General features: G+C 60.9%; 1 protein-coding gene across 1 annotated transcript; it reads right to left on the bottom strand.

Annotated features, from left to right (window-relative positions):
* Positions 1-15: 15 nt before the first annotated feature.
* Positions 16-27,471, bottom strand: Espnl (espin like). Its single transcript, XM_026396038.2, has 9 exons — positions 27,178-27,471; positions 25,774-25,964; positions 23,307-23,493; positions 20,892-21,074; positions 9,794-9,925; positions 4,622-4,736; positions 3,996-4,108; positions 3,048-3,242; positions 16-1,617 (listed from the first exon to the last, which is right to left on the bottom strand). Exons 1-9 carry the CDS (start codon positions 27,469-27,471, stop codon positions 16-18), a joined length of 3,012 nt encoding a protein of 1,003 aa, XP_026251823.1.
* Positions 27,472-27,953: the final 482 nt, after the last annotated feature.

Here is a 27,953-nt window from a genome sequence, read left to right as displayed (position 1 = left end):
CCCAGCCACTCTCTGTCACTCAAAGTTAAACATCTCAGCCTCCTTCTCCTTCCAGAAGGCAAAGCTCCGGTCAATGTAGCCACAGATGTCCTCGCTGTTGAAGCTGCCCCGCTGGGAGCCAGGCCCCAGCCGCTGGGCAGGGTACTCTGGGCCACTGCTTGGGACGGTGGCAGAAGGCAGTGGCCCCAGGGGGGTCAGGCCTGACTTTCGACCAGGCTCCGTGTCCCGAGTGGCACCCTGGCTGGAGCCAAAGAAGCGAGCTTTGATGTCCTCAAAGCCATCAGTCCAGGTGCGGCGGCCAGCCGCCACCTCATCAGTCACGGCCTTGTGGAAGGCACGCACAGCCTCCCAGCCGTGGGCACCCAGGTGTTCAAAGACCTCGAAGCACAGCAGGTGACGCATCTTGCGCTCCTCGGCCGGCAGGTCGCACTCCAGGAGCTGGAAGTAGCCCAGCATGAAGAGGTCCAGCGGGAGGCTACTGTAGGGCACAGGAGCCCCATTCACGTGGGGCAGGAACTGCTCAGGGGACAGGGGACTGCGGGGCCGCCGGCTCAGCCGCCGCAGCTGCCGGGCCGGCACGTGGGCCATGATGGCCTTCCAGTTGCCCAGCAGCTGGGTGATGATGCTCCGCTGCTGCCACAGGTGGCTGAGCCGGGGGCCCTCACTGGGCAGCAGGGAGGGCGCCCGAGGGCTCCTGGCCACCTCCTGTCCCTGTGGCCCAGCTTTGCGGGCCTCCAGGGTCCTGCAGGCCGCCGTCTTGAGGGCGGGTGTGTAGGCTGACTTCTTCCAGTGGCTGAGGAACAGCATGACGATGCGCTCCTTGCGCAGGCTGGCCCAGTCCAGGCTGGGCACGGCACCCGCCTCCGAAGGGGCCTCCTCACAGCTGATGCCTGAGTCACTGGCCTCCTCTGTGTCACCTGACCTGGGCCCCCCTCCCGTTGTGCTGGCTCGGGGCTGCAGGGGAGCCGGGCAGCAGCCTCTCAGGCACTGCCCAGGCTGGGCGGCCAGTTCACAAGGGCTCAGGTCTGAGGCACAGGGCTGTCCAGGGGCCAACTCGAAGTTGCCACGCAGCACTCGCACAGACACCCCGCATTCCTGGATCTCACGCTGGGCCTCGCTGCAAGGGGGACTGACTGCGGCACCCCCGCGGAGATCCTGCAGGGCCTGGGTGGCTGACTCCTCGCTTTGCACCAGCCCGTTCACACCCTTCAGCAGCAGGGACATGCTGCGCACCAGGCGGCTGATGTGGCTACACCAGAAGGGCAGAGGCTGCCCGCCAGGCACGGCCTCCCCAGTCTCTGCTGAGTCTGTGGGCTCAGCCACCAGGGCCAGGGCCTGATCTTCCTCCAGCCCAGGCGCCCGGGGCAGGAAGTGGCTGTTGACGGTGATGCTGACCAGGGGCTCAGGCAGCAGGGCCTGCAACTCTGCAGCCAGCCGGCCCAGCTCGCTCTCGTACTCCTGGCAGCGGCGCCGGAGCTGCAGGTCTTCGATCTGCTTCTCCAGGTAGACCAGGTCGTCCTCGGTCAGCAGCTCCCCAAAGGGGCCCAGGACCGCTTGGTGGGCCTGCGAGTACCGCCAGGCCGCCTGCTCCAGGAGGCCTGGGCTCCCACTGTCATCCTGGGCACAGGAAGGGGAGTCAGCAGGGCCACGGCCCATTGTGCCGTGAGCTGGGGAGCAGGTTTGCTCCTGTGGGTCACAAGTTCCAGCCCCCTACAGACCCAGTCCAGCCCCTGGCCCTTATCTGACCTCAGAAAGTAAGCCAGGTGCTGGTTAGCACAGTTTGGGGTGTAGCTGGAGGTGCCCCTGCTCTGCGCCCTTCGGGGTCCTCCTAGTCTCGCCCACGTCACCATGTTCATGGCTGCAGCTCCCCAGACCCTTCCCAACAAACCCAGGAGCCTTCTGTATGTGGACAGCAGACAGGGCAGAGCAGGACGGGTGGCTGCAGTCTTCTGCTCTGTCCCCTCCTCATCCACTATCCTGAGTACTGTCCAGCCCACAAGGACCTGTGCAGGGACTCCTAGCCTTCAGTCAGGCTGGGGACTAAGCCCCCAGCCCCTTCAGCCCACCCACCCTCCATTTCCCTGAGTTCTCTGTGGAGTCCCTGGGGCCCAGCCAGGGGCCAGGACTTGGATGGGCTTCCTGGCTGTGGTGGAAGGCCCCTGCCCCTGGCCACCTTGCTCTGCCCTGCACCCTGACAGGCTAGGATGGGCTGGGCCTTAGACTCCACTCTCCTGGGCTCTGGTGAGGGAGCCATGCTGGAGCCTGCACCTGTGGCAGGAGTGAAATGAGGGGCAACTGGGGGCAGGGCTTTTATGAATTTAGCCACAAGTGGCTGCTGCACTGAAGGACAGTGCAGCCTGAGCCCCCAGACAGCGTTCAGACAAAACTGTGGACTCAGCAAGACCCCAGAGCCACTGTCGGGGGCCTGTAAAGATCCGGGGGATCACAGTCCTCTGCTCCGACTCTCAGCAGGGCCCCAAACACCTTCCCAGGCCTGGAACATCTGCCCCTCGAGCCTCACTTCCACTGCCTCTCCGTCCCTCCCGGTGGACTAGCAGTGCCCCTGCTGCTGCTCCTCCCCTGAGCCAGCCTTCCCCACCCAGGGCTTCACTCGGGCTCCCATCGCCTAGAACGCAGAACGCGCTTGACCCAGATTCCCTCAGCGCCCTCCCAGCCCCTGCTCAAGGTCACCTTCCCCGAGGGGACACCCACAGGAAGAGCTCCCCCTGCAGGGCTTGACTCTTTGGTGGGGGCATCACCCCATCCCCGCCACCGCGTGCACCTGCCCTGTGACCTCCCTGAGAGTCCGGGCGGCAAGGAGGGGGCAGGGCTTGCCCGTCCCTGCCAGGACAGGGCGGGCACTAAGTCAAATGGGAGAGCAAGAAGCAAAGCCTGCCCCTGCTCTGCGTCCTCCGCCTGGAGCTGACTCTGAAGAGGAAGCTGAGTCCCAGACAGTTTGGAGGGGACACCCTGGTCTCGGCCTCCACATCTGGACAGGGCGCCCGCCCTCCCCGTGCACGGGCCCCTCCCTGCCCCTTGGGGCGCACCTGGGCCTCGCTGGCACGGTCTGCGCCGAGGCGCGCCTGCAGCTTCCGCACCATCACCTGCCGCTTCCACTCGGGGATGGGCCGGCCGTGCTCGTCCTGCGTGGGCACCAGCCCGTCCAGGTCTCCTGATGGCACACCATCCAGCTGCAGCGCAGCCAGGCCACTGGGGGAGTCACCCACTGCCGACTCCACTCCCTGCAGACAGGAGGGCGCAGTCACGGTCACACGGGCCCTAAGGTGACCCTGAGTCAGGGGACAGGACTGTGGACACACCCAGCTTGCCCACCCAGGCACCCTGGAGGACAGGCAGTGGGGGCCTCCGGCCATACCAGCATCCCACTCCCAGGACAGGAACCCGGGCAGTACAGGAGAGTCTGCTGGCCGCCAGCAGCTACCAGGGCCCCCCACCTCTGCAATGGCCGAGAGCAGGCTGTGGGGTGGCGGGGCAACAGCTGAAGCCCACACTGCAGAACCTGCCTCATGTGCTGTGAGGGCTCTAGTGCTCAAGCCCAGCACAGGGGGCATCCCCAGTCCCACCAGGACCTGTTGGGACCCCAAGGACCCAGGAAGAGCAGCAGGGAAGGGGGGCTGGCCCAGGCCCTGAGGAGGGGCAGGTGCCAGGCTGCTGCTCTGTGCTGTGGTCGCAGCTTCCAAAGAGGGCACAGGCATCTGTGAGTTCAAAGGTCAGGTTGAGGGGCCTGGGCTACAGGACTCTGGGATGACAGCCAAGGGTCCCTATGCTTTGTACGTTGAGGTGGCAAGTCACTGCCACCCTGAAATTCCTCTCTCCTCAGAATTCCGTGCGCCCATAGCCAGCCAGAGTTGCACCTGGTGGCAGGTTGGGCATCTGCTCTTGGAGGAGCAGCCTGGCCACTCTGGGAGGACAGTGAGGTGGCTTGGGTTGGCTGGGGGCCTTGGGAGATGAGAATGCTGGGGGGAGGGACACACCTCAGGAGCAGCCAGGGCACTGGTGGTGATCTGTGGGAGGACTGTGCGGGCCATCTGCTCACTGGGGACAGGCTGATTGTGCTGGCCAGGCCAGGAAGGGCTGAGAGTCGCTGCTGCTGAGAAGGGAACAGAAAGGGCAGGGGCACAGGGAGTGGAGAGAAGCTCAGAGCCCCTGGACCTAGGGACAGGGCCAGCCCCCTGAGGGAGCAATGTGCTTGGAGCCAAGGACACCACCAGTCCTGCCCCAAATGCCCCTTGGTCCTGGGCACACTGGTCATCACCGCTGGACTCCTCACTAGGACATCAATGGAGCATGATGCATGGAGGCCCAACAAACTAATGCAACCCGGCCAGACCCCAGAGCTGCCCGCTTACTGTCTCCAGTGCCCTGCCCCACTACACACACACACCAGTGCCCCAGCCCAGGGTAAGAAACACCTCTGCATGATGGCCTAAGCAGACACACACACACACACACACATACACACACACACGCACACACACACGCACACGCAGACACACACTCACACACACGCATGCAACAGCTCCCATGCCCTCGAGGTCCTGAGGCAAGGTCACAGACCCCTCTACACTCAGGCCTGGTGGGTCCTGAGGTGTGTACTCACGTGTGTGGCTCCTGAGCCCCAAGCCACCTCTATTTCTGCCCTCCAAGGAGAGCCTTGCAGCTGACAGTGGAGGAGGTGGGAATGGAGGTGGTGGGGGTGTCATCAGGACTGGCACCTGGGGGTGGACAGGCTTGGTCAGTGGAGGCTCAGGTGGGTCTTGACTTGCACTCACCCAGATCTGCCAGGCAGGAATGCGGCATCCAGTGGGCAGCCCTGGGCCTTCCCTGGAGCCTATGCATCCCAGAGAAGTGTTAAGGAAGCGTGCAGGAGGGAGGGCCAGGAGCCTGCCCGCCCACCGCCCTCCACCTACTCTGTGCCAGGTGACCACCCTCCCCAAACACCCTGAGCTCTGTCTGGGAGCTGGGGTTCACTGTGCCCTCCACCTTGACTGTCCCCCACACCACCTCCACTGAGTGACCTTGCATCTCAAGGCCCAGCTCAGAGGTTCCGCCTAGAGCAGCTTACCTTGGGGGTTAGGGCACTGGGTCAGGGCTTGGGTCCAGGAGCATACATGCACACACACACCCCTGTCTTGACCCACCTGAGACCCACCTGGACCCTACCAACCGGTCTGTTGGTGTCTCAGGTGGGAGGCTGGGTCAGAGCTGGCAAGGGCTTGGGGAGGGCAGTGGGCCAGGAGGAGTCTCTGCTGTGCCCATCAGTCCATTTCTAGGCAAAGACTGGTTCTTGGAGCACAGGCTATACTGCAGGGTGGCCAGCAGAGCCTGACTCCAACCCCAATTCTTGGCCCTGGGCCCAGCTGCCCTCTCAAGGAGACTAGCCTGGGGGCGACCCTGCCTCCCGTTTCCTCCCAGGACCTCCAGCCAGGCTTTGCTGCCCTTTGGTTTAAAGCTGAGAGTTGAAGACTGGCGTGGTCTTGGCGCCATGGTGGGCCCAGTTCTAGCCCTTAGTCACAGGCCATCCAGGACCTTAGTTCACAAGTCATGGGGAAGGGGACGAAGCCTGAGACCCTCTCTGCCCAGCCCCCACGCACCTTGCTCTCTCCAGGAATTTGTGCAGGGAGCCCAGGAGCCTCCACACGTGTGGCTGGGGAGAGTCTGCCAGCCCCGGCCTGGGAGCACTCAGAAGGAGGAGCTGGGCTGTGAAGCCCAGGAAGCTGCAGCCACCCTGGGCTGTCAGGGGCTGGCGCAGCCGCTGCCCCCAGGAGTGGGAGGTGGCACATGAATATTTGAAAGCCGAGGTGTCAGGTGGCCAGGAGGGCTGGGGCTGGGGTGGGGATCTCTTACCAGAGGGCCTTAACCCTCCAAATGGCAGGGGCTGGGGAGTGGACCCTCTGGGGAAATGGGAGGGGACACTGAAATCCTTGAGCCCAGGAGAAGAGAGACCACCCAAGGTCCCACAGCTGGGACACAGCAGAGGGTCAAGTTTTCCTGGAGAGCCCAGCCTTTGCTCCTGCAGGCCCAGAGCCCCCTTGGTGTAGAAGTTCCGGCCGTGGAGGAAGAGGCGGGGGCCAGCTCTGGGGAGAGTGGCATTAGGGTCTATGCAAAGCCCTGGCTGCCCTCCTCTGCACCTCTCAGGCTGTTTGCAGGGAGCAACCCAGAGGGACAGGGCCAGGTTGCTGGTTGCTCATTGCTCACTCTAACATGTTGGGGGGCAGGTTGCTCATTGCTTGCTCTAACATGGTGGAGGGGCAGGTTGCTCATTGCTCGCTCTAACATGGTGGAGGGGGCGGGGTCCTGGACCCAGGCATCCTCAGCTGAGACTCAAGCCCACTGTGGCACCGCAGGTTGCTTCCTTTGGGGCCTGGAGGGGCCAGGGGACCCTGCTGTCAGCGGGAAGGCAAGAAAGCACCTCCCTACCTCACCCACAGAAAAGCGAGGGTTCAGCTGGGCTGGCAGCAGCCCCTCGTGCTGGAAGATGGAGAGACTGGCCATTGGCCTGACAGGGGCATTGCCTGGCTCCAGTGCATTCCCTGCAGCCTGGGGACCTTGGGGTCCTTGGGCTGAGCCCTACTGCACTCCTTACCACCCAGAAGCCCTGGGAAGACACACAGGGCCTCGTGTCACCTGTGAGTCCGCCATTGGAAGGAGAGGAACTCGGTGCTTCTGGCAGGGTCCTGGCCCATGGGCCTTCCTGCGTCCTATCAGTCCTCTGAATGTCAGCTGAGACAAAGTCAGTGGTGGTGTCCCCAGTGATGAGAGTCACCACACCTCTCTTCTAAGGCCCTGACACTGAGAAAATCCAAAAGGATTGGAAGGAGGGAAAAGGTCAGTGTCCTATCCTTTGGGGTCCTGAGAGTTGGGCACATGCTGCCCCTGAGTCCCAGCATTGAACCTTGCCCCCGAGGTTGGGGTCACCCTGGCCCCAGGCCCTGCACCTCTCTTCTGGGTTTCTGGTGAGGATTGAGCGCTGCTGAGCTGGCCATGCATTATACATGGAGGCAGTGTGGTGAGCTGGGTTACAGGCTTGTAACGCCACCCAGGCCGAGAAAATCATGACCTGCAGATGGGCGCTGGACACCGATCGCCACAGCCGAGATTCGATTACTGGCCAGGCACCCAGGCCCCACTGTTTCCTGGACAAAACACTGCCCAGAGGAGTCTCGCCCTCTCTGGGCCTCGGTCTTCCCATCTGTAAAATGAAGGGGTTCTGGGCCTTCTGGACCTGGGTGGGTTGGCCTGTGCCAAGGTGACCTCAGCAGAGAGGAGCACCACCTCTGCCCTCCAGCAGGCCTTGAGCCTGTTACACGGCGAGGAACTCGAGGCTCAGACACTCAGACTCTGGAGTGGCCATGCCCAGGAAGAGCTGCTCCAGCCCTGAGAGGAGTGAGACAGAGGAGAGAGTAGGCTGGACGGGCCCACCTGGACGCTGGGCTCTGCCTCCAGCTCATGGAGGGCCACACGCACTGTCCAGGTTACTCCTGACTGCAGCTCCCAGAAGGAACGACCCTCCGGCTCCCACGGCCAGGCTGCCCAACTGAGGGGATGGGGACGGGGAGCAGGGATGTGCCTCCAAGCCTCCCCAGCCTCTGCCCATCCAGGTGAGTGAGATCAACCCTCCTGTGCAGAGGGGCTTCTGAGTGCCACGTGCCAGCCTCGCACTGGGCAGCAGGTGCGCCAAGGCCCTGCGGACCCCGCAGAAGGGGCCCTGAAGGGGTTATCTGCCATGGGGCAGGTCTCACCACTGACAGGCAGCCTTGCCCAAGCTGCCTGTCTGGGACTGTGAGTCCCCTGGGAGGAAGACTGGGGCTGTCCCTCAGGGGAAAACGAAGGATTTCACCACCTGCTCCTGGCCAGCAGGACAGCAGGCAGGCCACCTCTGCATATCGCGTTTCCATCAATATTGCATCAGGCGCAGCTCCCGCCCCACAGCTGCTGGCTTGCCCCCCAGTGAGCAGAGATAGCGCTGCCAAGGTGAAGTGGGAGCCCTGGGGACGGTCCCTGCCGGCGGCAGAGCCTGGCTGTCTGCTGTCGCCACCACTCTCCAGGGGAGAGGACAGGGATGGAGCTTGAGTCCTGATCCTGAGCTCCCAGACGCTCTGGTTACACACAGAGACCCCCAAGGCCACGGGTCTTGGAGTGCAGGAGCCAGGCAGGTGTGGGCAGGACGGGGCTGCAGGTGGACCTGCCGGACATGGCAATGTCCTCCAACTCCATGATGGGGACATGCAGGGGGCTCAGGGGCTCTGGGCACTGTGGCTGCCTGGAATCCCATAATACAGCCAGGAGCAGAAGAAACCCCTAGGAAACCTGAGAGGGACTGAGCTCCATGGGCCCAGGTGTCAGGAGAGCAGGCAGGACCCCCCCCTGAGCAGTGGGGCAGGGGTCTAGGAGGGGTGGCAAGGGGCCTAGGGGTGGAAGGCTGAGACCTTGCTTGGACAGAGATCTCAGGCCATGGGCTCCACAGTGTGGCACGGGTGGGGACAGGGGCAGGAAGCCCGGAGGCCAGGCAGGGCCTGCCCTTTACAGCAGATGCTGTGCAGGGTGGGGGGCACCGCGGAGTGGCTGCCCTCCCACCTCCTACCTCTACTGCCGTCCAGGTGGGGCTGGGGGGCAGAGCCCAGGGAGGGTGCAGAAGCCAGGACAGACCACCATGGGCCTGTGAACATGCAGCCCTGACCACGCCCTAGACCAGCTGAGCTCCCGACTCTCCACCCATGCCAGAAAGAGGACCTCCTCCAAACAACAGCCAGTGAGACGCTTCGCCCCCAATTATCTCCTCAGTATCTGAATTCTCGACTCTGAAACTACTACCTCGGGACCACACCAGGGCAGGCAATCCCTGCAGCCTGTCCCAGCTGCCCTGGGGTGGCAGGCAGGGCAGGTTTCAGGTGGTGGCCACGTGAGGACTGCCTGGCAGGCCTGGAGGCTGGGAGGACACTGCCTCGGTTGGGCCTGGATGCTCGGAGGTGATGCCCTCAAGGGAGGAGGGGGCACTAAAACCTCTTGATGAGACCCCAGTTAGGGGACCTCAATGCCCTCCTCTGACAGTGGGGTCAGGTGACCCTAGGACACCTTCCTGGAGCGCTGGCCACAACAGAAAACTGGCCAGCTGGGACTCGGTCGTCATAATGTCTGCCCTAGGCCTGGACAGGGAGGTGCTGGGGAAGAGCCTGCAGCTCCGTGCTCTCGGGTCCCTGGTCCTCCTCAGCCCAGCCCTCGCCACTGCCCACCGGCCTGTCTGCGCCTGAGGAACCCACTTATCAGCCCCTCTGCTCCTCTGCCCTGTCATGGGCTGGGGCCGGGCTCAGCAGGACAACAAGGTCCCTGTCCTTGTGAACGGGGAAACTGGCTCTGGAAGGTGGGAGACGGAGCGTCACACATGAGCAGACACTGGGATGGGACATGCTGCTTCTGGGCTGCTTCAGGGCCACCTTGGCCAGGACTTGGGCCCTGGTCCCACCCCGGGTGTCCTCAGGCTGACAGAACATCCCCTGAGCAGAGCCCAGCCAGGAGGCCCCACCTCACAGGTGTGGTTTCTGTGGCTCCCAGGGAAGGCACAGCTGGCTGAGTTCCAGCCCTCACTGAAGCCTGGTTACTGTCACAGTCCCTGTCCCAGCTGGCTGTGTTTTGTACCAGCCCTGTCCTGATAAAACCATGGGCTGTGAGGTATGTGCAGTGAGATCCAGGTAGGTAACCGGGGTTCTGGAGGCCTAGGCCCACCCGCCAGGCCTCCAGGACAGGCCTCCAGGACAGATCCCCAAGGACTTACTGGCCGGGCCATCTCCCGCAAGTACTGGGCGCAGTCCTGGTGTCCGTGGTACTCCGCCAGGTCTGCCGCCGTGTACCCGTCTTCATCCCGCAGGGAGGGGTCCGCGCGGTGGGAGAGCAGGGTCTGGCAGCACTGAAGGAAACGGGGCACCTTGGCTGGCACAGCTCCCGGGGCCAGCTCACCGGCTCGACGCACAGCCACAGCGGGAGGAGCTCTGAGCCTCGCCCCACAGCTGCCCTGGCCTGAGCTAAGTGCTAGGGCCCACAGGGAACAGAGGCTTGGGCTGCAGGCAGTAGTTGCCCCTGCCAGGGCAAGACAGGAAACTAAGGTGCAGAGGCCGCTCTTCTGGGGCACAGCTGTGAGCAGGTCAAGCTGGACTCAAGCCAGGTGGCCAGCCCAAATGCAGCCCAAAGCCACTGTGCCCCAGGCTGAGATTCAACCAACCCTCAGAGGTGTGTCCCATTTATACATGAAGACACTGGGGCTCAGGAGCTTAGAACCGGCCACCTGGAACTCCGGGCCTTCATCTCAGCTAGCTCCTTTCTGGAGGGGAGGGAGGTGCCTTCCCCAGGTGGCCTTGCACTTTCCAGAGCCCTTGCCCAGCCCCGGGCCCTGGCCAGCTCCTCCAGTGCCAACCTTGACCCTCAGGCTCTGAGCAGGGCTCAGGCCTGAACCAAGGCCATGCTACCTCACCCAGCCAGCCCAGGGGCCTGGGCCTGCATCCCCTGGGGCCCCCCCTGGAGGGAAGCAAGAGAGGTTTGAAGGAGCAGAAGGCTACAGGAAACTTGGGCTTGTGAAGGACTCAGATGGGAGCCTCAAGAAATAGTTGGCATTTATTCTGTCCATATTAATTCTGCAAGTATTTGTCCTCTTTGTGTGTGAAAGAAATACAGAATGTCACTTGAACTGATTGACGTTTTTGGTTTCCTACACTGTGTGCTCTTGACCTAGAGTCTGCTTTATGACTACCCAATCAGGGCCTCATCTTCCTTAGTTCATCTTAAACTGGATTGGACTAAAAAGGCAAAATCCCAAAGGAACCATTCCTCTGGGGACTGCAGAGGGTCCCCGTGAGCTATGATGGAGGGTAGGCCTTGGGTGCACCATGCTGGGAATAAATGCTGACGCTAGTTGGGCATGAAGAGGTGCCTGGCAGAAGGGCCAGTGGAACTTGACCTCATCCTGGCTCTACCACTTGCTGGTCAGTGAAAACGGACACAATACTGGGCCTCTGAACATCACCAGCCTCCCTGGCCCCACCGTGCCAATGGCAGCCGGCCAGCAGCTGAGGGTCACTGTGGCCCCAGGGAGAGAGCCTGCTCCCCAAGACACGTTAGCCGAGCCAGCCCAGAAGCCACGAGGTGGTCAGTGTGCTGGCAGAGGAGGACAGGCAGGGTGGGAAGAGCTGGGCCCAGTGGCCCTGCCTGTCCACAAGAGCAACGCAGGCACCGGCACCTCTGCAGATTCCCAGGCGGCAAGAGCAGTGGATGCCGTGTGGAGGCCCTGAGTCGGGCTCTGGTCCCGCTGCGGGGTACACTCCTCCATGACAGTTGTGCAGCCTCCCCCTGACTCTGGCAGGACTTCTCCATTCTCATTGTGGGGCAAAGGTGACCTCAGCTGACAGCCAATGTGTGACCATGCCCGTGGACCTTTACTAGTGACTGCTGAGATGGTGACTGCGTGTAACTCTCATGTACCACGAGACGTTCTTTGTCCCCAGCCATTTAAAAACACGAGAGCTGATTTGCTGGCTTGTGGACCATAGGAAATCAGGCAGTGGGCAAGGATTGGTCAGTAGGTGTGGTCTGTCCCCAGCCTGCAGGGTTGCTAGGGCAGGGATGAGAGAATGTCCTGAAGGCTCTCTGGCCTGTGGCCTGATGTGGCCAAGGGGACAGGAATGGAAAGCTGGCTAACTGATACAACAAGGCCCAACATGCACGTAATGCGAATCCCAGGAGAGGAGAGATGGCGGGCACAGGCGGTAGCTGAGAGCAGGGCACACACCAAAGCACAAATTCAAGAATTCCAAAAACCTAAAGTGGGATAAACCAAGAGCAATCCATCTCCAGACCTCTTCCACTGAAACTGAGGAAAACCAACAGAAGAGAAAGGGTGACCTCGGGAGGGAGATGGCTGGCGGCAGCCTCAGCACAGTGCTGGACCTGGGAGGCAGGCGTGGTGGGGTCAGGCACGAGAGGAAGCGACGGGAAATCACCCACTACCACCTGAACTCAGCACAGAGGCTCCTCAGTACTAGAGGTGAAAGAAAGATATTTTGAGGCAAACCATAAGAAAGAAGACAAATAGTTGTTGAGAAGGCTGAGCGGAAGGGCTTCCGTGGGCAAAGCCTGCAAGAAGGAAGAGGGAAGGAGTAAATTTGCAGAAAACTTAGACAAAGTGTTGTATTCACTGACTGACTGAAGATGGTAATGCCTCAGGATTTTAAAAGCTGTAGATATAAGACCCATCAAGGACGGCCACCCACACCTGTTAGACCTCCTGTCATCCTGCCCTCTCCCTCCTGCCCTCCCACCTGGCCCTTGGCCTTGTTGTGGAAAGCCAAAGGCCTCTGGCGGGCATCTGGAGCAGCTGGGACCAGTGTGTCCACATGTGGAACAAGTTTCCATGCTGAGAAACGAGACCTTCCCACGAGACCTGCGGTCACCCGGTTCCATGGGAGAGACCTGTCTGATCCTCACGTCACTCTGGGAATCTATTATTGTAGAGTTTCGTACCAGATGATAAAGGTGTGTAAAGAAGGTCCCAAGGTCACAATGCCAGGCAGTGGTGCAGCCCCCACCTCCTGGGGCTCCCAGGAGCCATGTTTTCCAAGGCACCCTGGACAGAGAGGAGCGCAGACCCATGGAGGTGAGTCAAGGCAGGGCCCTCAGCCCCACCTGCACACCACCATTTCCACACCTGTGTACCATTCCAACACAGATTCCACAGGAGGTCACGTCTACCTGTGCACACGATTTAAAAATACTTACAGTTCTACCCTGGGAACAAAGATGGCTGCGTCAGGATCAGCTGGGAAAGAGAAATGATCAGACAGGTGGACCCTGGGCATCCTGTTCAGCTCCGTCCACTGCCTCTAAGCCACCAACTCTGTAGGTTGTAGAGACCAAAGCCCTGCACAGGGCTCCTGCCCACAGGAAGGCAAGAGAAGAAGCGTGGAGGGCCACCATGAGGTGTCCCATGGCCGCCTGTGCACAGGGGCCCATGCTGCATCCAGTCAGCACTCCTCTCAGCACACGGCTCAGCCACTTCGGACCCGGGTTCCTCGTTAGCTGATGAGTCCAGTAGCAATCTTTGCCACCATCTCATTTTGTAGTTGGAAGGAGTCACTATTCCCAACACTTTAGACGTCACTCTCTGACATTCTGACTTGCAGAATTGCTGCTGGCGCAACAGACAGGGAACTGCTGGAGGCCCAGGCAGCAGGCTGGCACCAGCGTGGCTGACGTCACTTTCAGGGGGCAGAGAGAAACAAAATACCATTTTCTCTCAATATTTACTTAGGAGAGGCTACAGTATCTCACACCTACCTGGGAGGATGCACTGGGGTGTATGTTAGGTTCTAAACTTAGGAGATTAAATGTATTTGAAGTAGGTTTTGTACTCAGCTCAGATGATTAAAGGTAGGGTTTTTACCCTCCCTGCTGGTCCATTAGGGACCCATGTGGGGTGAGGGAACAGTCTTCACCGGGCAGGACTGGCCTGGGAGTGCTGGTCCCTGACACTCCTGGCCACCACCACAAACCAGGAGTACACCCAGGCAATGCCACAGCCTGAGGGAACCCCCAGATTCCAAGAGCCCTGCGCATCGCCCCGTGAGAACACTGATCCACGGCAGGCACTCTTGGGCCCTTGAGTCTCTGTAGGATCCTAAGCAAGTGCTCGGTGACACTGTGGGGTGGATATGAAGGAGGGAAAGCAGGGAAGAGCCGTGGGAGTCAGGGACTCTGAGGAGGGGCTGACCCTGGTCCTGGGACGCTCACCATGGACAGTGGTCATGGGCCCCGAATAAGCGGTACATGCCCTTCCTTGGATTGATGGGTAGAGAGCTGCCAATGGGTCAGAACCACACACCAAACCCGGAGGCACTGGCTCCACCTGTGTTCCCGCACTTCCATTTAAACCTTGTCCATGAAGGACCTTGGGGGACCATGCCCTGTCCCTTAGCAGCTTCTGGCTCTGTGGCTGGCACCCTCAACAAGGTCAAAGTCACCTGCTCAGGATCCCACAGCGGCTTCCAGTGACCATTTTACACCACAGTCAAGCCAGAGTTGGGCTCCAAGACCTCCGCCCAGGCTCCTCTCCTGTCCCCCAGCCCCGTCTGCTCAGCCCGGCAGGCCCGGCACCCCCACCCTCTGCAGAAAGCTGTGGGCTGAGCTCGCTCCCCGCACTCACAGCTGCCTCTGTCCAGCTCTGTGAAGTCACTAGACTCATCGAGCTAATGCTCTTCACACTCTCCAAACCCACCCTGAGAAACGACCCTGAGAAACGGCCCTGAATTGGGCGAGAACCCGTGAGGAGTCTGGCAAGTCCTTCTCAGGCTCCACCAAGGGCCCCTGCTGCCGGGCTCTCTGGAGGTGGCAGAGCCTCCTGGAGCGCTCAGCTGCTCCTGGGCCTGTTGCACCCGTGGGCTCTGGTGGACTCACTCTCCGCCCCTGAGGTGCAAGCACTGTGCTCTTCGCCACCTTCAGCTGCCTCCGGATCTCCTGGGGACCTTGTGTCAGCAGCGCACGACCCAGCAGGTCCCGGTGGGCCTGAGACTCACTCCTGAGAGGCTCAGCTGACCTCGCCCCTGTTACTGACACGTGCCTCTGAACTACAGGCACCAAGAAGGGGGAGATGGCCTTGAACTGGATCTTGGACACGTTTGGCGCTCCTTCCTGGGTATCTGGGGCCTCAGGCAAATATTTTTTACTGAGTTCTGTCTTAACACATGATTTTATTGAAAATATATTGTAGTGCAACGAGGTACAACCTCCCAGCTACCAAGGGGCTCAATAATAAACAGATAAAACGTGCAGGCGAGACCGAGAAATAGGAGCCCTTCTACAGCACCGTGGGGATGTAAGATGGCACAGCTGCATGGAGATCACTCAAAAATGACCGCGTGATCCAGCAATTCTGCTCCTCCCGCATACCCCAAAGAACTGAGAACAGGCAAACTGTGTAACTTCAAGATTCAAGCAATAGCTTGCACATGAATATTCATAGCAGTAGTATTGTCATCAGTCAAAAAGAGGAAGCACCTAAAATTCCACCAGGAGATGAATGGAGCCCCGTGTGGGGCTCGGCTCAGGAGGCCAAGGCACAAAGACAGCAAGTTCAAGGCCAGCCTCAGTAACTCAGTAAGAACCTGTCTCAAAATAAGAAATAAAAAGGGCTGAGGGATGTGGCTCAGTGGTTGAGTGTCCCTGGGTTCAATCCCCAGTACCAGAGAGAGAGAGAGAGAGAGAGAGAGAGAGAGATATGAATGGGTAACAAAAATAGGGTATAATTTAGCCCCCCAAAAGAAAGATGTTCTGACACCTGCTCTGACGTGGGTGAACCTTGAAAACACGCCACGCGACAGCCAGGCGTGGGGGGATCCCCTTTGTGGGAGACATCACAAGTCAGTCCACACACGGGAAGCAGAGCAGGGCAGCAGCGCTGCAGGGCTGCAGGGCTGCGGGGGAGGGAAGCCTGCTTCCTGGACACAGGAGTTCCTTTTGGGTGAAGATGTTTGGGGACTAGGTAGAGGCACTGGCTGCACAAGTGTCCCTGTGCAAAGGGCCGTGGAACTGTCACTTTAAATGGTGAGTTCCCTGGCATGAACTTGACCTCAAATATATATTTAACACCCGCTCCAAGCAAAGCCTCCAGCCCGACTGCGAGGAGTCTGGTGTGGAGGTGGCCGCAGAGCCCTCACCTCAGATTCAGTTGGCTAGGGTTCCAGTCGTAGAGGTAGGGCGGTCGTGAAAAGCACAAAGAGATTCAGTGTCAGTGTGCTGGAGGGAAATAGCAGGAGATGGTCTTTTAAATCCAGAGAAGACGGAGCGGCGGGTCCTACCTGCAGGAACACAACCATGGACGTCCTGCTGACCTCGCTTGCCCCTGGAGCCCCAACCCCGAGCTCCCCTCCCAGTGCCTTCTCCAAATTCACACAGAAGGAAAAGGACCATCAATGAGAAAGGAGAAAGGAGAGAACAAAATTAACCCCTAAATATTAACAACTCACTGACTGTGAGTGGGCCAGATGAACAGGAGCTGGATGTCAGAACCGCAAGAAGCTCAGAGAAGGCTGCCCATGTCCAGCCCGGGCACAGGCGCCAGACACTTAGAGAAGAAGAGGAAGGCCCAGAGGAAAGGCTGGAACGAGGCTCACCAGGCCAGTGAGGGACAGAGAAGCCCGCAGAGCCATAGCAGGAGGGCAGATGAGATGGGCTTCAGGAAATGTCCAACACAGGGCAGGTTCTGGGGACCCAGACAAACCCACAATCCAGACTTCAACACATCTCCCTCAACCCATTGGAGATCCAACACCCACGAGTTTTTGTGTACACAGATTTGAAGAACACCCTTAACAGATGGCCGTAGAGTGCACCTTCTGACCACAGTGCAACCGAATGAGTTCCATAGCAGGGGCTGGGCTGCGGCTCAGCGGTAGAGCGCTGGCCTAGCGTGTGTGAGGCCCTGGGTTTGATCCTCAGCACCACATAAAAACAGATAAAATAAAGGCATTGTGTCCATCTGCAACTAAAAAAGAAGAAATCCATAGCAAACCACTAGCCGGAAAGCCCTTATGGTTGGGAATTAAGAAAGAGTGGTGGGTAATTCCTGGGGACAAAGAAGAGTCAAAAGGGGATTCATTAGAAAACACTCTTAACCAAGCAACTACGAAACCGTGGGGTGCAGTCAAGCAGGACTTAGAGCAAGGTCCCCATCCTTAAGCAGGCACATAGAAAAGGAGGATCGTGGAGACACAAGGAGCACCCAGCCCCAGCCCTGGGGGCAGAGTGCTGAAGGTGAGCGTGGGTGTCAGCCAGGCAGGGGACAGATGCACAGGAGAGGGAGCGGAGCCTTAGGGGCTCAGAACGGGCCAAATCTGGCTGTTTGAAGAACTAAACACTGATTAGTCTCTGGGTGAGGCTGACCAAGACAGAAATGAGAAAAGCAGTAACTCAGATCATCGGGAAGGAAAAAGAAGAACCCGCAGCCCCTCCCGCAGTAGAGGATGAGGAGGGTCATGGCAAACAGCTCTGTCCTCTGCGTCGGACAACTTAGATGAAATTAGTTCCCAGAAAAATTTCTAGGAATAAAACCAAAAAATATATAATTTACTGAATCAAAACACACACACACACACACACACACACACACACGAAAAACCCAGGATTTTGTAATTAATACAAAGAATTATTTAAAACCTTCTTTCAAAGAAAATGCCGATCCAAATAGTTTCACTAGCGAGTTTTACCAGACATTTAAAGAAGAAATAAGTCTAATAAAACCCAAATTTCCCAAAGACTAAAATCCTAAAGAAACGCCAGCAAAGGAAAGCCAGCTGTGAGTCAAGCCACCATCACGACCAGTGGACGTACCCCCGGAGCCAGGGATGGCCTCGGCTGAGGAAGCAGTCAGTGCACCCCGCTCCAGCTCGGATCCCCAGGAGACCCTGCACCCCAGGTCCACAGCAGCCAGAAGGGGGCTCCGGTTCGACCATGGCTGACCAAGGGAAAGCAGAGCCACACAGAGGAGTATGCTCAGCCTTGAAAAGGACACTCTGACCTAGGATCCACAGTAGGGACCTCGAGGACATTATGCTGGGTGAAGCACACCAGACACCAGCATGAGCACCAGGAAGGGGGACGGGCCTGCGGGGCAGGGGCTTCACAGAACAGAGCCTCGGTCGAGCGGGGGGAGGAGGCCCTGGCCATCTGCCGCACTGCCCCGGAGCGTGTTTTGTGTCCCTGGACCTCCAGACGGTGGACGATAGCATTTTTAAATTGCAATTAAAAATTTTGTAAAGAATAGTCAGGGTAACTGCAGCACTCAAAGGAAAAAGACAGAGACATAGTGAAACATCAAAAAGACCACCGTCCCCAGCATGATCGCAGGGACATTAGCTCGTTATTTTGAAGTCTTGTTTTTTTTAAACGGAGAAAAAAAACAGTCACAGTTGACCGGGGGATTAAGGAGGCTTGACTCAATGTCCTTCGTCCTGGGTGAGGTGCTGGTACAGAAAAGGGACATTAGATAAAAACTGAGGGGAAACCTGGGAGTGGACTTTGCTAATAACACCATATGAATTTCGGTTCACTAGTTGTGACAAGTGTCCTGTGTGGATGGAAGTCAGTGGCACTGGGGAATGGCCTGGGCGCAGGCACTCTGTGCTGTCTCCGCCTGTCCTACGCACGCCTGAAACTGCTGAGCTGCTCTAAGGTAAGAACATGCTTTACCTGGCAGGTGGGGGAGGAGCATGACCCCCCCCATCCTGGACAGAGGGTCCAGGGAGCAAAGAGAGACCACCCACACACGCCACCCTGCGTAGGCCCTGCTGTACAGTCAGGGAGCGGGCACGAGATGCTGGACTAGGCAGTAGATGATACTTGAATCATTGTTAGATTTTAGACAGAATAATGGTTCCAGGTTGTGATTTTTAAACAAGAGGTACACGTGGCTCAGGGCCCTGTGAGGTCCCTGATTTGCTCTCAGATAATGCCGGAGCGGGAAGGAGCTTGGTGAGCTGAGGACACTGGCTTGTGTGCCACCATGAAGGTCTTAGGAAGGAGTGCTCTGCTCTGAGCCTGGGTTTCTCCTCTCCCCCAGGAGCTACAGGGCTCCTGGCCTCCCCGTGACTATTTCATTGGCAGAAAGATCGGCTGCTTGGGAAATAATTGGACACTAGTATCCTGGTCACCTTCCCTTGGTGAGCAGCTGGGTTTGTGGGTGCTGCTGCCACACAGCAGAGCTCAGTCAGAGCCCTTCAGCTGCCTGAAGGGGACACCTGGCCCTCCCCAGCAGATCTGAGTGGAGACCATTGCCACAGAGCCTCTGCTTCCCCCAGCCTCTAAGCTGGCCCTTCCCTCCTGCAGAGTCTTCTCAGGTGGAGGAGGAGGGTTGCTGCAGGTGCAGGCTTCTTCTCAGGCCAGGACTGCCCTGCTTCCTGTCCCTGCTTAGTAGGGACAGAGCTGGGAGACGGTCAGCTGTGTGTGAGTCGGGAAGGGCTGAGGAGTGAGAGGAGGCCTGGGGCCCAAGGGGTGGAGAGCAGTGCTGCTGGGAGCTGGGAAGAGGGAGGGCTGGATGGGGGGCAGAGGGGAGGGCTGGATGTGGGGACTGGAGGGGAGGGCTGGAGGGGACTGGAGGGGGGCTGAAGGGAGGGCTGGGGGGGAGGGGCTGGATGGGGGGGCAGGGGGGAGGGCTGGAGTGGAGGCCTGGAGGGGAGGGCCTGGATGGGGGAGCTGGAGGGGAGGACCTGGATGGGAACTGGAGGGGAAGGTTGGAGGGGGGTTGGAGGGGGGAGAAAGGGAGGGCTGGAGGGGAGGGCTGGAGGGGGGTACTGGAGGGGAGGGCTGGAGGGGGAACTGGAGGGGAGGGCTGGAGGGGAGGGCTGGAGGGGGGACTGGAGGGGAGGGCTGGAGGGGGAACTGGAGGGGAAGGCTGGAGGGGAGGGCTAGAGGGGAGATCTGGAGGGGAGGTTTGGAGGGGAAGGCTGGAGGGGACTGGAGGGGGGCTGAAGGGAGGGCTGGAGGGGAGGGGCTGGATGGGGGGCTGAAGGGAGGGCTGGAGGGGAGGGGCTGGATGGGGGGCAGAGGGGAGGGCTGGAGTGGAGGCCTGGAGGGGAGGGCCTGGATGGGGGAGCTGGAGGGGAGGGCCTGGATGGGGCAACTGGAGGGGAAGGTTGGAGGGGGTTTGGAGGGGGGAGAAAGGGAGGGCTGGAGGGGAGGGCCAGAGTGGAGGGCTGGAGGGGGAACTGGAGGGGAGGGCTGGAGGAGAGGGCTGGAGGGGAGGGCTGGAGAGGAGGGCTGGAGGGGAGGGCTGGAGGGGGGTACTGGAGGGGAGGGCTGGAGGGGGAACTGGAGGGGAGGGCTAGAGGGGAGGGCTGGAGGGGGGACTGGAGGGGAGGCCTGGAGGGGAGGGCAGGAGGGGAGGGCTGGAGGGGGAACTGGAGGGGAGGGATGGAGGGGAGGGCTAGAGGGGAGGGCTGGAGGAGAGGGATGGAGGGGAGGGCTAGAGGGGAGGGCTGGAGGGGAGGGCTGGAGAGGAGGGCTGGAGGGGAGGGCTGGAGGGGGGTACTGGAGGGGAGGGCTGGAGGGGGTACTGGAGGGGAGGGCTGAAGGGGGAACTAGAGGGGAGGGCTGGAGGGGGAACTGGAGGGGAGGGCTGGAGGGGAGGGCTAGAGGGGAGGGCTAGAGGGGAGGGCTGGAGGGGAGGGCTGGAGGGGAGGGCTGAAGGGGGAACTAGAGGGGAGGGCTGGAGGGGGAGACTGGAGGGGAGGGCTGGAGGGGAGGGACTGGAGTGGGGACTGGAGGATCTGACACTTCTCCACTCAGCTGCCCCAGCCACAGGGCTTCAGAATGACCAGGAAGCCAGGTGACGCCATGGCAGTGATCAGGTAATGAGCAGGCAATGGTGTGGCTGGGTCCCGATGGAGCCAGGAGGGAGCTGTGCTTTGCCCTGGGTGTGGACTTGTGCAATGCAGCAGGTACCAGTGCAGGGACATTGTGACCCCTCTGCCACACTGGATTCCCCAGGTGGTTTTCTTGTGACCCAGCCAGGGAAGCAGTTGGCTTCAGGCTTCTAACCACTCACAACCTGGTGTGGGCCGAGGGCTGCCCTGGGCAGGCCACCAAGCAGCCTGGGACAGGCAGCAGGGGACTTCTGTGCAAGGGGCAGGGCACATGTGCAGGAGATGTGGAGACCAGGGCATGTGGCTTTGCATGCATGCTCTATACCTAAACCTCGGTTTACCCATCTGCAAAAGGCCAAGGATGACACTTCCGCACCACTCAGAGGGCTCTGTGACACACTCAGGAAGGTGTCAGCAAGCCCTCCTGCATGCTCGCTGCACCGCCCCAGCCCCAGCTCCTGCCACGCGCGGTACCTCCATCTGCCCATTCTCTGCTGCGTCGTGCAGGGGCGTCCCACCCCAGGAGTCTCTCGTGATCGGGGCACCCATCAGCAGGAGCCGGTCTAGGATGGGTGTGTGGCCTCCGCGGGCAGCGAAGTGCAGGGCAGTGGCCCCCTCATTATCCCGTGTGGTCAGGCTGATGTCTGTGAATGTGACCTGCAGAGAAGTGCCATAGGCAATAGGCTGGTCAGAGAGGCCAGCCTGGAGTGACCACTTCCAGAGAGGAGGGACATGGGGTAGCTCAGAGCAAAAGTGGGAGCTGACCTTCAGCTATGCCTGGAGGTGGGGGCAATACTTCCCAGGAAGCCCTGGGACGAGCTGGCTTATGTCACATGCCCACAACCCCAGGGCAGCATGGCGTCCAGGGTGAGGTGGGGACACACGCTGCAGTGGTTTTATCTGGTCATGAAAAAGTGCCACATCTGGCCCCTAGGGGACAGACAATGTGTGAACGGCTGCTGGTGAAGGAAGCAGTGAGGAAGGGTGTCCTTGAGTAAGGGCAGCACCACATCCTCCGGGCTTCGCAGCCCCAGGCACAGCCCAACACGAGGATGCTGCTGGGTGAGCCTGTGCTGGGACCCGTCCCCGCCTGGCCCCGAGCCTGGTGACAAGCACACGGGTGACTTGAGGCCAGGCCTGCTCTGGAGCCTCGCCTGCCCCCTGAAAGGGTGTCGTGGGTTCTGGTCCACAGCACCAGCCAGGCGCCTCCCAGGGTTGTCCCAGCGGACAGCCATGCCCAGACCTTTACAGGGTGACATGCTGAATGTATGTCTGGCATGGGAGACGCCGGGAGAGGGTGGGCAGCAGGAGGTTCTGCCTCGTTAGGCCGTGGTGCCGCCTTCCACCCTCCTCCTGCCTTGAACCTGGCCAACTTCCCCAGGAGGGAAGGGCCAAGAAGGGCCACCAGTCCCCGCCCTGCTTCCCCCTGTGGGGTGGGAGGCCTGCAGCCCAGGTGTTCCTGGCAGACCCCACAATCCACTGTGTGTTAGAGAAAGCCGTCCCCGCAACCCAGGGAGAGCGTGCGAGGCGGAGCCCAGCCACTCTCCCACCTGAGAACCCCACGGCCCTGGCCACTGCTTACCCAGGACCGGCTACTCCAGCAGCACAGTCTGCGAGCCTCTGCGGGTGGCCCCCTCCTGCCCCCATGGCACCCACCACCCCAACCACAGCTGCTTCTCCCCCACAGCCTGCGGGTCACGTCCATGTGGCAGACCTGGCAGCCCCGAGGCTTGCTGCGGGAGCCTGGAGCAGGCCCAGGGAGGGGACGGCATATTGGGGCTCTTCATATGGAGTGAGGCCACAGGCGGGGACACCAGCGGGGCCAGGTGTGGAGAGCCGTGCAGCAGAACCCGGGTCCCACCCCTGCTCCCCAGGGTGACACTCCCTCAGGGAGGCACCAGGGCTGCCTCAGGCTGCCAGGGAGCCTGGGGCCATCCTTGCTCCTTCCCGGGTCTGTCCACTGTTCAGTACACATTCCCCAGCCCTCCTACGCCAGGCACAGGGGACGAGGGGATGGACAAAGACCTGGCCCTCCAGGACTCCCGGAGGGGACTCTCCAGGTAGTAGAAGGTCCCTGACATTACATGTGATCAGGCTTGATGACCTGGGGGACACGTGGCCAACTTGAACAAGCACAAGGTGCAGCCTGGTCAAAGGCCCCGAGCTGGGTAGCTGGGGCAGGAGCAGCAGAGGAGGGTGGGAGGAATGAGCGTGGGAAGTCTTAGCAGCAGGCTCTCCCCTCTCCACCAGCAGCCAGAGTGGCCTTCTGGAAGGCCAGCAGACCAGCTCAGAGGCCTCAGTGTTCTCTGGCACCCTCAGTGGGGAGCCCAGGCTGCCCTCCCAGTCCATCTCCAGGCCACGGGTAAGGTGCTCCCTTCTCCAGGAAACTGCTTTGGGCCCTGCCCAGCCCAGCTGCCTCCTGCTCTGCCCCCACTGCCACCTCCCTGGTGAGGCCCTCCCTCCTCTGAGACCCATCATGTCTCCCATAGACCCTCAGAACTCCCAGACAACCCTGCCAGGCTGGTTTTCTGTTGTGGCAGGGAGGTCCCCGCCCACCCTACAGGAGTCATCCCCACTGTCTCCATGCTGTGGGGCTCAGGGCTCCCTTCTAGGAAGGGGAACTGGCCTAGGGCTTGGAGGTAGTGGGCCTGAACTAACAGCTAAGGTGTCCAGGCCAGACACTGTCTGTGGCACTGGTGACAGAGCACCTGGAGTGCCACCAACCCCAGCGGACCCTGGAGACCCACTGCTGGTGCCCAGGTCTGGAGGCCTCTGTGGTCAGAGCTGTGGAACCTGTGTGATGCCCCGCTGCCCTGTGGAGCCTCATGCCCTGCTTATTCCAGGCCCGTGGACTTGGACGTCCTCCTCCCCAGCCCTGCACCACCTTACCAGCCAGACAACAAGCGAGTAGTGGCCGCGGGCAGCAGCGGCATGCAGCGCACTCATGCCATCGAGGGCACGCAGGTGCACGTCGGCTCCGCAATCCTTCACCAGGAACTGGGCCAGGTGCAGGTGGCCCTCCTGGCAGGCCAGGTAGAGCGGGGAGGCACCGCTGCGAGTCCTGTGGTTCACGCTGCTGCAGGGAGGGAGGGTTCGGAGGGAGGGTTCAGAGGGAGCTTGGCCAGGGGCTGTGGGCAGGGCAAGATGGAGAGGAGGTGAGGCCCAGCCCCTGACCTGCTTGTGTCCGCCTCCTCCCCATCACCTGTAGGGCTGCAAGGTTGTGCTGTCCAAGATGGGGAGGGCCGGGAGCTGGCTCATGGGGTACAGCTGAGCCCAGTCCCCGCTGCACTCCTCACCCCTGGCAGGGGCGATACTGGCCTGGCCAGCACAGTGGGGCCTAAGGCTGGCAGCCCTTAACCATGAGCTGCCATGGGCCACCACAGGAGCCAAGGGCCACCATGAGTAGCACAGGAGCCTTGCATACCCAGGGTTGGCACCAACATTTGTCCCCAGTGAGGATGGGCCGAGCAGCATCTTAGAATCCTCCTAAACCCACTCTGCCCTCACACTGCCATTGGGCCAGGCACAGCCCCCCCCCCCCCCACAGCCAGCTGCAGGTGACACGCTGCACCCCTGGACCTCTGGCCCTAGCCATTACATACTGAGTTTCCACACTCCTTCTAGCTGCTGCCCCAGGGTTTTGGGGTCCTTGCCCCTGGCTGGGCTCCCCAGGTGGCTGGGCATGGCTGTCCCCTACCCTTCTTTCCTCACCTGGGGGCAGGTTACAAAATCAATCTTTTTAGACTCGAGGAGGTCAAGTCTTAGATGGAATCAACCCTCAGTCAACCCCCGAACCCCCCAAGGGCTCCCCTCTGCCTCTGAGCACCTGCGCCCTGCACTGCACAGCCCTGAGGGTGAGGCAGCTGGGCTGAGCCTGAGCTGGGGGCCTCGCGCTGCCCTGGGAGTGTGCTTGCCAGGGCCACAGTGGTTGGTGGAGGGCAGGAGACCTGGACGTGGGACTCTGGGCTCCTCTGTTCTCCCTCTGTTTCTCTCACCCAAGCCCCAGCTCTGTCCCAGCCTGGCTCTGTCCTAGGTCCTCCACCTCTAGGGCCCTGAGCCGGGCGCTTGCTGGACAGGGGGTGCTTTCAAGAGTGCCCACCATCAGCCCCATGCAGAATGGATGAGTCTGAGCAATTTGGGATCCACCCCAGAGGGCTACTTCCCCCTAATTGGCAGAGGGTCTGGTCACAGCCTTCAGCTGTGTGAAAAGCCTAGGGATCTGAACCTCCTTCCCCTAGTAAAGTTCCTGCCAGGACTAGCCTCAGCTCCTAGCAAGGTGCCCAGGACCCTGGGCACAGCCCCGGTCTTGGACCCACTGTGTACCTGCTCAGCCCATCCAGGGCTCCTTCCTTGGACTACAGAGCCTGAGGGTGACTTGAGGAGAGTTCCAAAGGGCTGAGTATGCCCTGGTGCCCTCCTGGGGCAAGCTCTCCCACCAGGGCTGAACAGGCCAGTGTCCAGCATGGTGGCTGAGGAGCAGGCAGGTGGTGCAGAAAGTGGGTCTGGGGCTGCCGGAGTGTGCACATGGCCTGGTTCTGCAAACCTGCCCCCGCAGTCAGTGCCCAGTGGGAGTGCCCGGTGGGACAGGACGCTCCCAGTTGTGTGTGCATGTGGGGATGTGTGTGCATGCATGCCGGTGTGCGTGTGTGTGCTGATGTGAAATCACCCAGTTCAATATTGGAAGCTGCTTTAAAAGCTGCGCAGGCCTGGGGCAATGTGGGTGCTCCGAAGAATAGCTGGAAGCCCACCAGACTCTCCAGGTTGTTCACAATGGGACAGAAACAGGACACTGTTCTCAGCTGCACTATCCTGGCTTGTCCCAGAACAAACATGGGTCCCTGGGAAACAAGATGGACAAGCAGAAAGCTCCTGGTGGGGGTGGGGGCACAGGCAGAGGGCAGGCTTCTTGGTTGGGAAGGAAGGGACACACTGGGTGCCTCTTTCCTGCCCCGTCACCATGACAACTGTGACCCTCCGTGCTGGGCAAAGATGGGCAAAGGGTCATCACCAACTAGTCACCAATCCTGGCAGGTGGGCACAAGTCTCCGAGGTGGCCAGGCTGGCCACCAGCAGGAGAGGTTCCTAGTGTCTGGCTTGGACAGTGTAGAGGCAAACCCAGGCCAGCCTGGCTGGGGTCTTGCCACTCTGAGCCTCCTAGTTAAACAACCTCTGCTCCCTTCAGGTGCCCACAAAGGTGCCCAGCTGCCCACACCAGTTGCTGGTTTTCTGCTCAGGCAACTGGCTGTCTTCACTGACCTCAGCGCTGCTGACCTGCTGTGCCCAGGATGAAGGTCCTGCCCACGCCCTGTTGAGCCCCCTGTGCTCTCTCTGCTCATCTCCAGTCCCAGGCCCTCACCTGCGGTGGACGGCCACCAGGAGCTTCAGGCAGGTCAGGTCCCCGCTGACAGCGGCATGGTGCAGCGGCAAGGCACCCTCCAGAGTCTCCAGCGTGGCTTCGTGGCCCTCCTGCAACAGCCACTCCACCAGCGCTGGGTGTCCAAAGCGGGCAGCCAGGTGCAGCGGGGAGACACCCGAGGCATCTTGGTCCTACCGGAGGCACAGGCAGGGAGCAGGCTGGTGGCAAGTCCCAACCCAACCCTGCCACCAGGCAGTGCCACACGGCCCGTCAGCTGCTCAAGGCTGGACTTGCTAGGACCCCACACCACCCACAGCCCTGGCCCAGGAGCCTGTTTCCTCCCACCTTCCTCCGTTCCCCTCCATGGAGGGGTCCCCTGCTGGGACTGAGGGGGTCCTACTCCCAGAGAGGCAGGGTTCAGACTCAAGTCAAGGCTCGAGGGTCACACCCTGGGATCCTGCCCAGTCCAGGCCCTACGCCTTTTGGCTGTTGAGCCCACTGCTCAAGGAAAGGAAGCAGCCTACTTGCCCGTATGCCTGCCGGGAGTGTCCAGGACCCCTGACTCTGGGCCTCTGCTCCTCCCTCCCTGCCCTGCCATAGGGCTCCAAGGCCAAGGAGCCTTTCCACCTCAGGTGCGGCACGTTCAGCAGCCCTGGGTGTCCCGGGGTGCCGTGAGCAGACGTGAATGTGGAATCGACACAGCTCCTGCCTGCTGCCCTTGGGTTATCAGAAGCTGAGGGGAATCTGTGCTGAGGCTGGAGCAGACTTGGGTGCCCCAGGTCCTAGGAGCTCCCGGCCACCCAGGGCCGACCACTGAGTGGGGCACTAAGGCTTGCTCCCAAGAACCCAGCCAGGGCTGGAGCATGCTCTCAGGTCCTTCCCCTGCACAGAGGAGGGCAGGGCGGGCAGGGAAGGGGTGGGGCCCTGGTGGAAGTGCCTGGACAGGATGGTCCCTGAGACTTGAGAGCCCTCTCCTCACCATGACAGCTTCAAACTGCCCCTGTAGCCTGGCAGATGCCACCAGAGCCTGAAGCTCTGAGCCCAAGTTTCTGCCGTGCCTCTTCATGGATCCGTTTCTGGGCCTCTGAGAAACAGCCCAGCCGTTCAGTCCTGATCAGACAGGGGTCCTGCTCACTGGGGAGCCTCCCCTGCCAGGCCAAGTGCTCCAGACATGGCCAGGAGAGCCTGAGCAGCTGCTCTGAGCTGGTACAGTTTAGGAGGTGGCCTTGTCTTCGAGGGCTCTCTGCTGTTTTGGGGGATGGGCACAGGGCAGACAGATGCCACTGGTTGAGAAAGAACCCAGGGCCACAGAGCCTGGTGAACAGGGCCTTCTGGGCTCTTGTTCTTGTTCCACCCGGGCAAGGTTCCTGGAGACGGGCTGCCGGCTGTCCCCTTCCTGCTCACCTGCAGCCCGCAGCCTCCATTTCGGACCAGCCAGCGCAGCTCAGCCAGGCCGCCCGTGGCAGCCGCATCGTGTGCCGGTGTGGCCCCGTTGTGGGCCCGCTGGTTACTGGGCAGCTGGGCCCGCTGCACCAGGAACTTGACGCAGTCCAGATGGCCTGTCCGGCTGGCATGGTGCACCAGCCCAGCCCCCAGAGCATCAGTGATGCCTGGGCCCAGGGCGCCAGCTTCTAGCAGCCGCTCCAAGGTGGCCAAATCCCCTTCCTTGGCGGCCACTATTGCCTGCTGCTCCTCCATCCTCTGGCCCGGCTCTTGGGGCAGCTCCTGAACAGGCCCAGCGGGGCTTCCTGTTTCAGGCGTGGATGAGGCTGCCGGCTCTGGTTACATGATAAGCAGAGCACAGGGCAGATGGGAGGCGGCAACAGGCTGGTGCAAGGATGGGGGCAGGCCCAGGGGACCAGCTCTTTCAAGCCACTCCTACAGTCCCCCAGGGCCAGGTGCCTGGGGCTGCAGAGCGTGGAAGGCACACAGAGTGGGAGAAGGGCTGCACAGGCTGGGCGCCATCCAGCAAGGGGAAGCCTGGCCCTGGCCCAGACACTATCCTGCCCAGCAGCCGGAACCTCCTCCTCCTGCCAGGGCCTTCATCTCACCTGCAGTGAGGCAGGAGGAAGCACACCAGGTTTCTCTGCAGGACGAGTCTCAGCATCTAGAGGTGTTTCCAGTTACAGACAGCACGGGCTCCCGAGCACCTGCAGTGCCCTGCCCTGCCAGGCCCCCTG

The sequence above is a fragment of the Urocitellus parryii genome, chromosome 1, assembly GCF_045843805.1.
Source record: "Urocitellus parryii isolate mUroPar1 chromosome 1, mUroPar1.hap1, whole genome shotgun sequence".
Classification (NCBI taxonomy): domain Eukaryota; kingdom Metazoa; phylum Chordata; class Mammalia; order Rodentia; family Sciuridae; genus Urocitellus; species Urocitellus parryii.
This window is presented reverse-complemented; position numbering and strand designations above follow the sequence as displayed.

What these genes read in the sequence shown, in the direction of transcription:
- Espnl (XM_026396038.2), bottom strand. Translation starts at nt 27,471, where the DNA reads ATGGAGGAGCAGCAGGCAATAGTGGCCGCCAAGGAAGGGGATTTGGCC. An exon ending in ATGGAGGCTGCGGGCTGCAG is followed by an intron (nt 25,965 to 27,177) that starts GTGAGCAGGAAG and finishes TGCCTCCGGTAG; the next exon opens with GACCAAGATGCCTCGGGTGT. An exon ending in CAGAGAATGGGCAGATGGAG is followed by an intron (nt 9,926 to 20,891) that starts GTACCGCGCGTG and finishes CGTTTCCTTCAG; the next exon opens with TGCTGCCAGACCCTGCTCTC.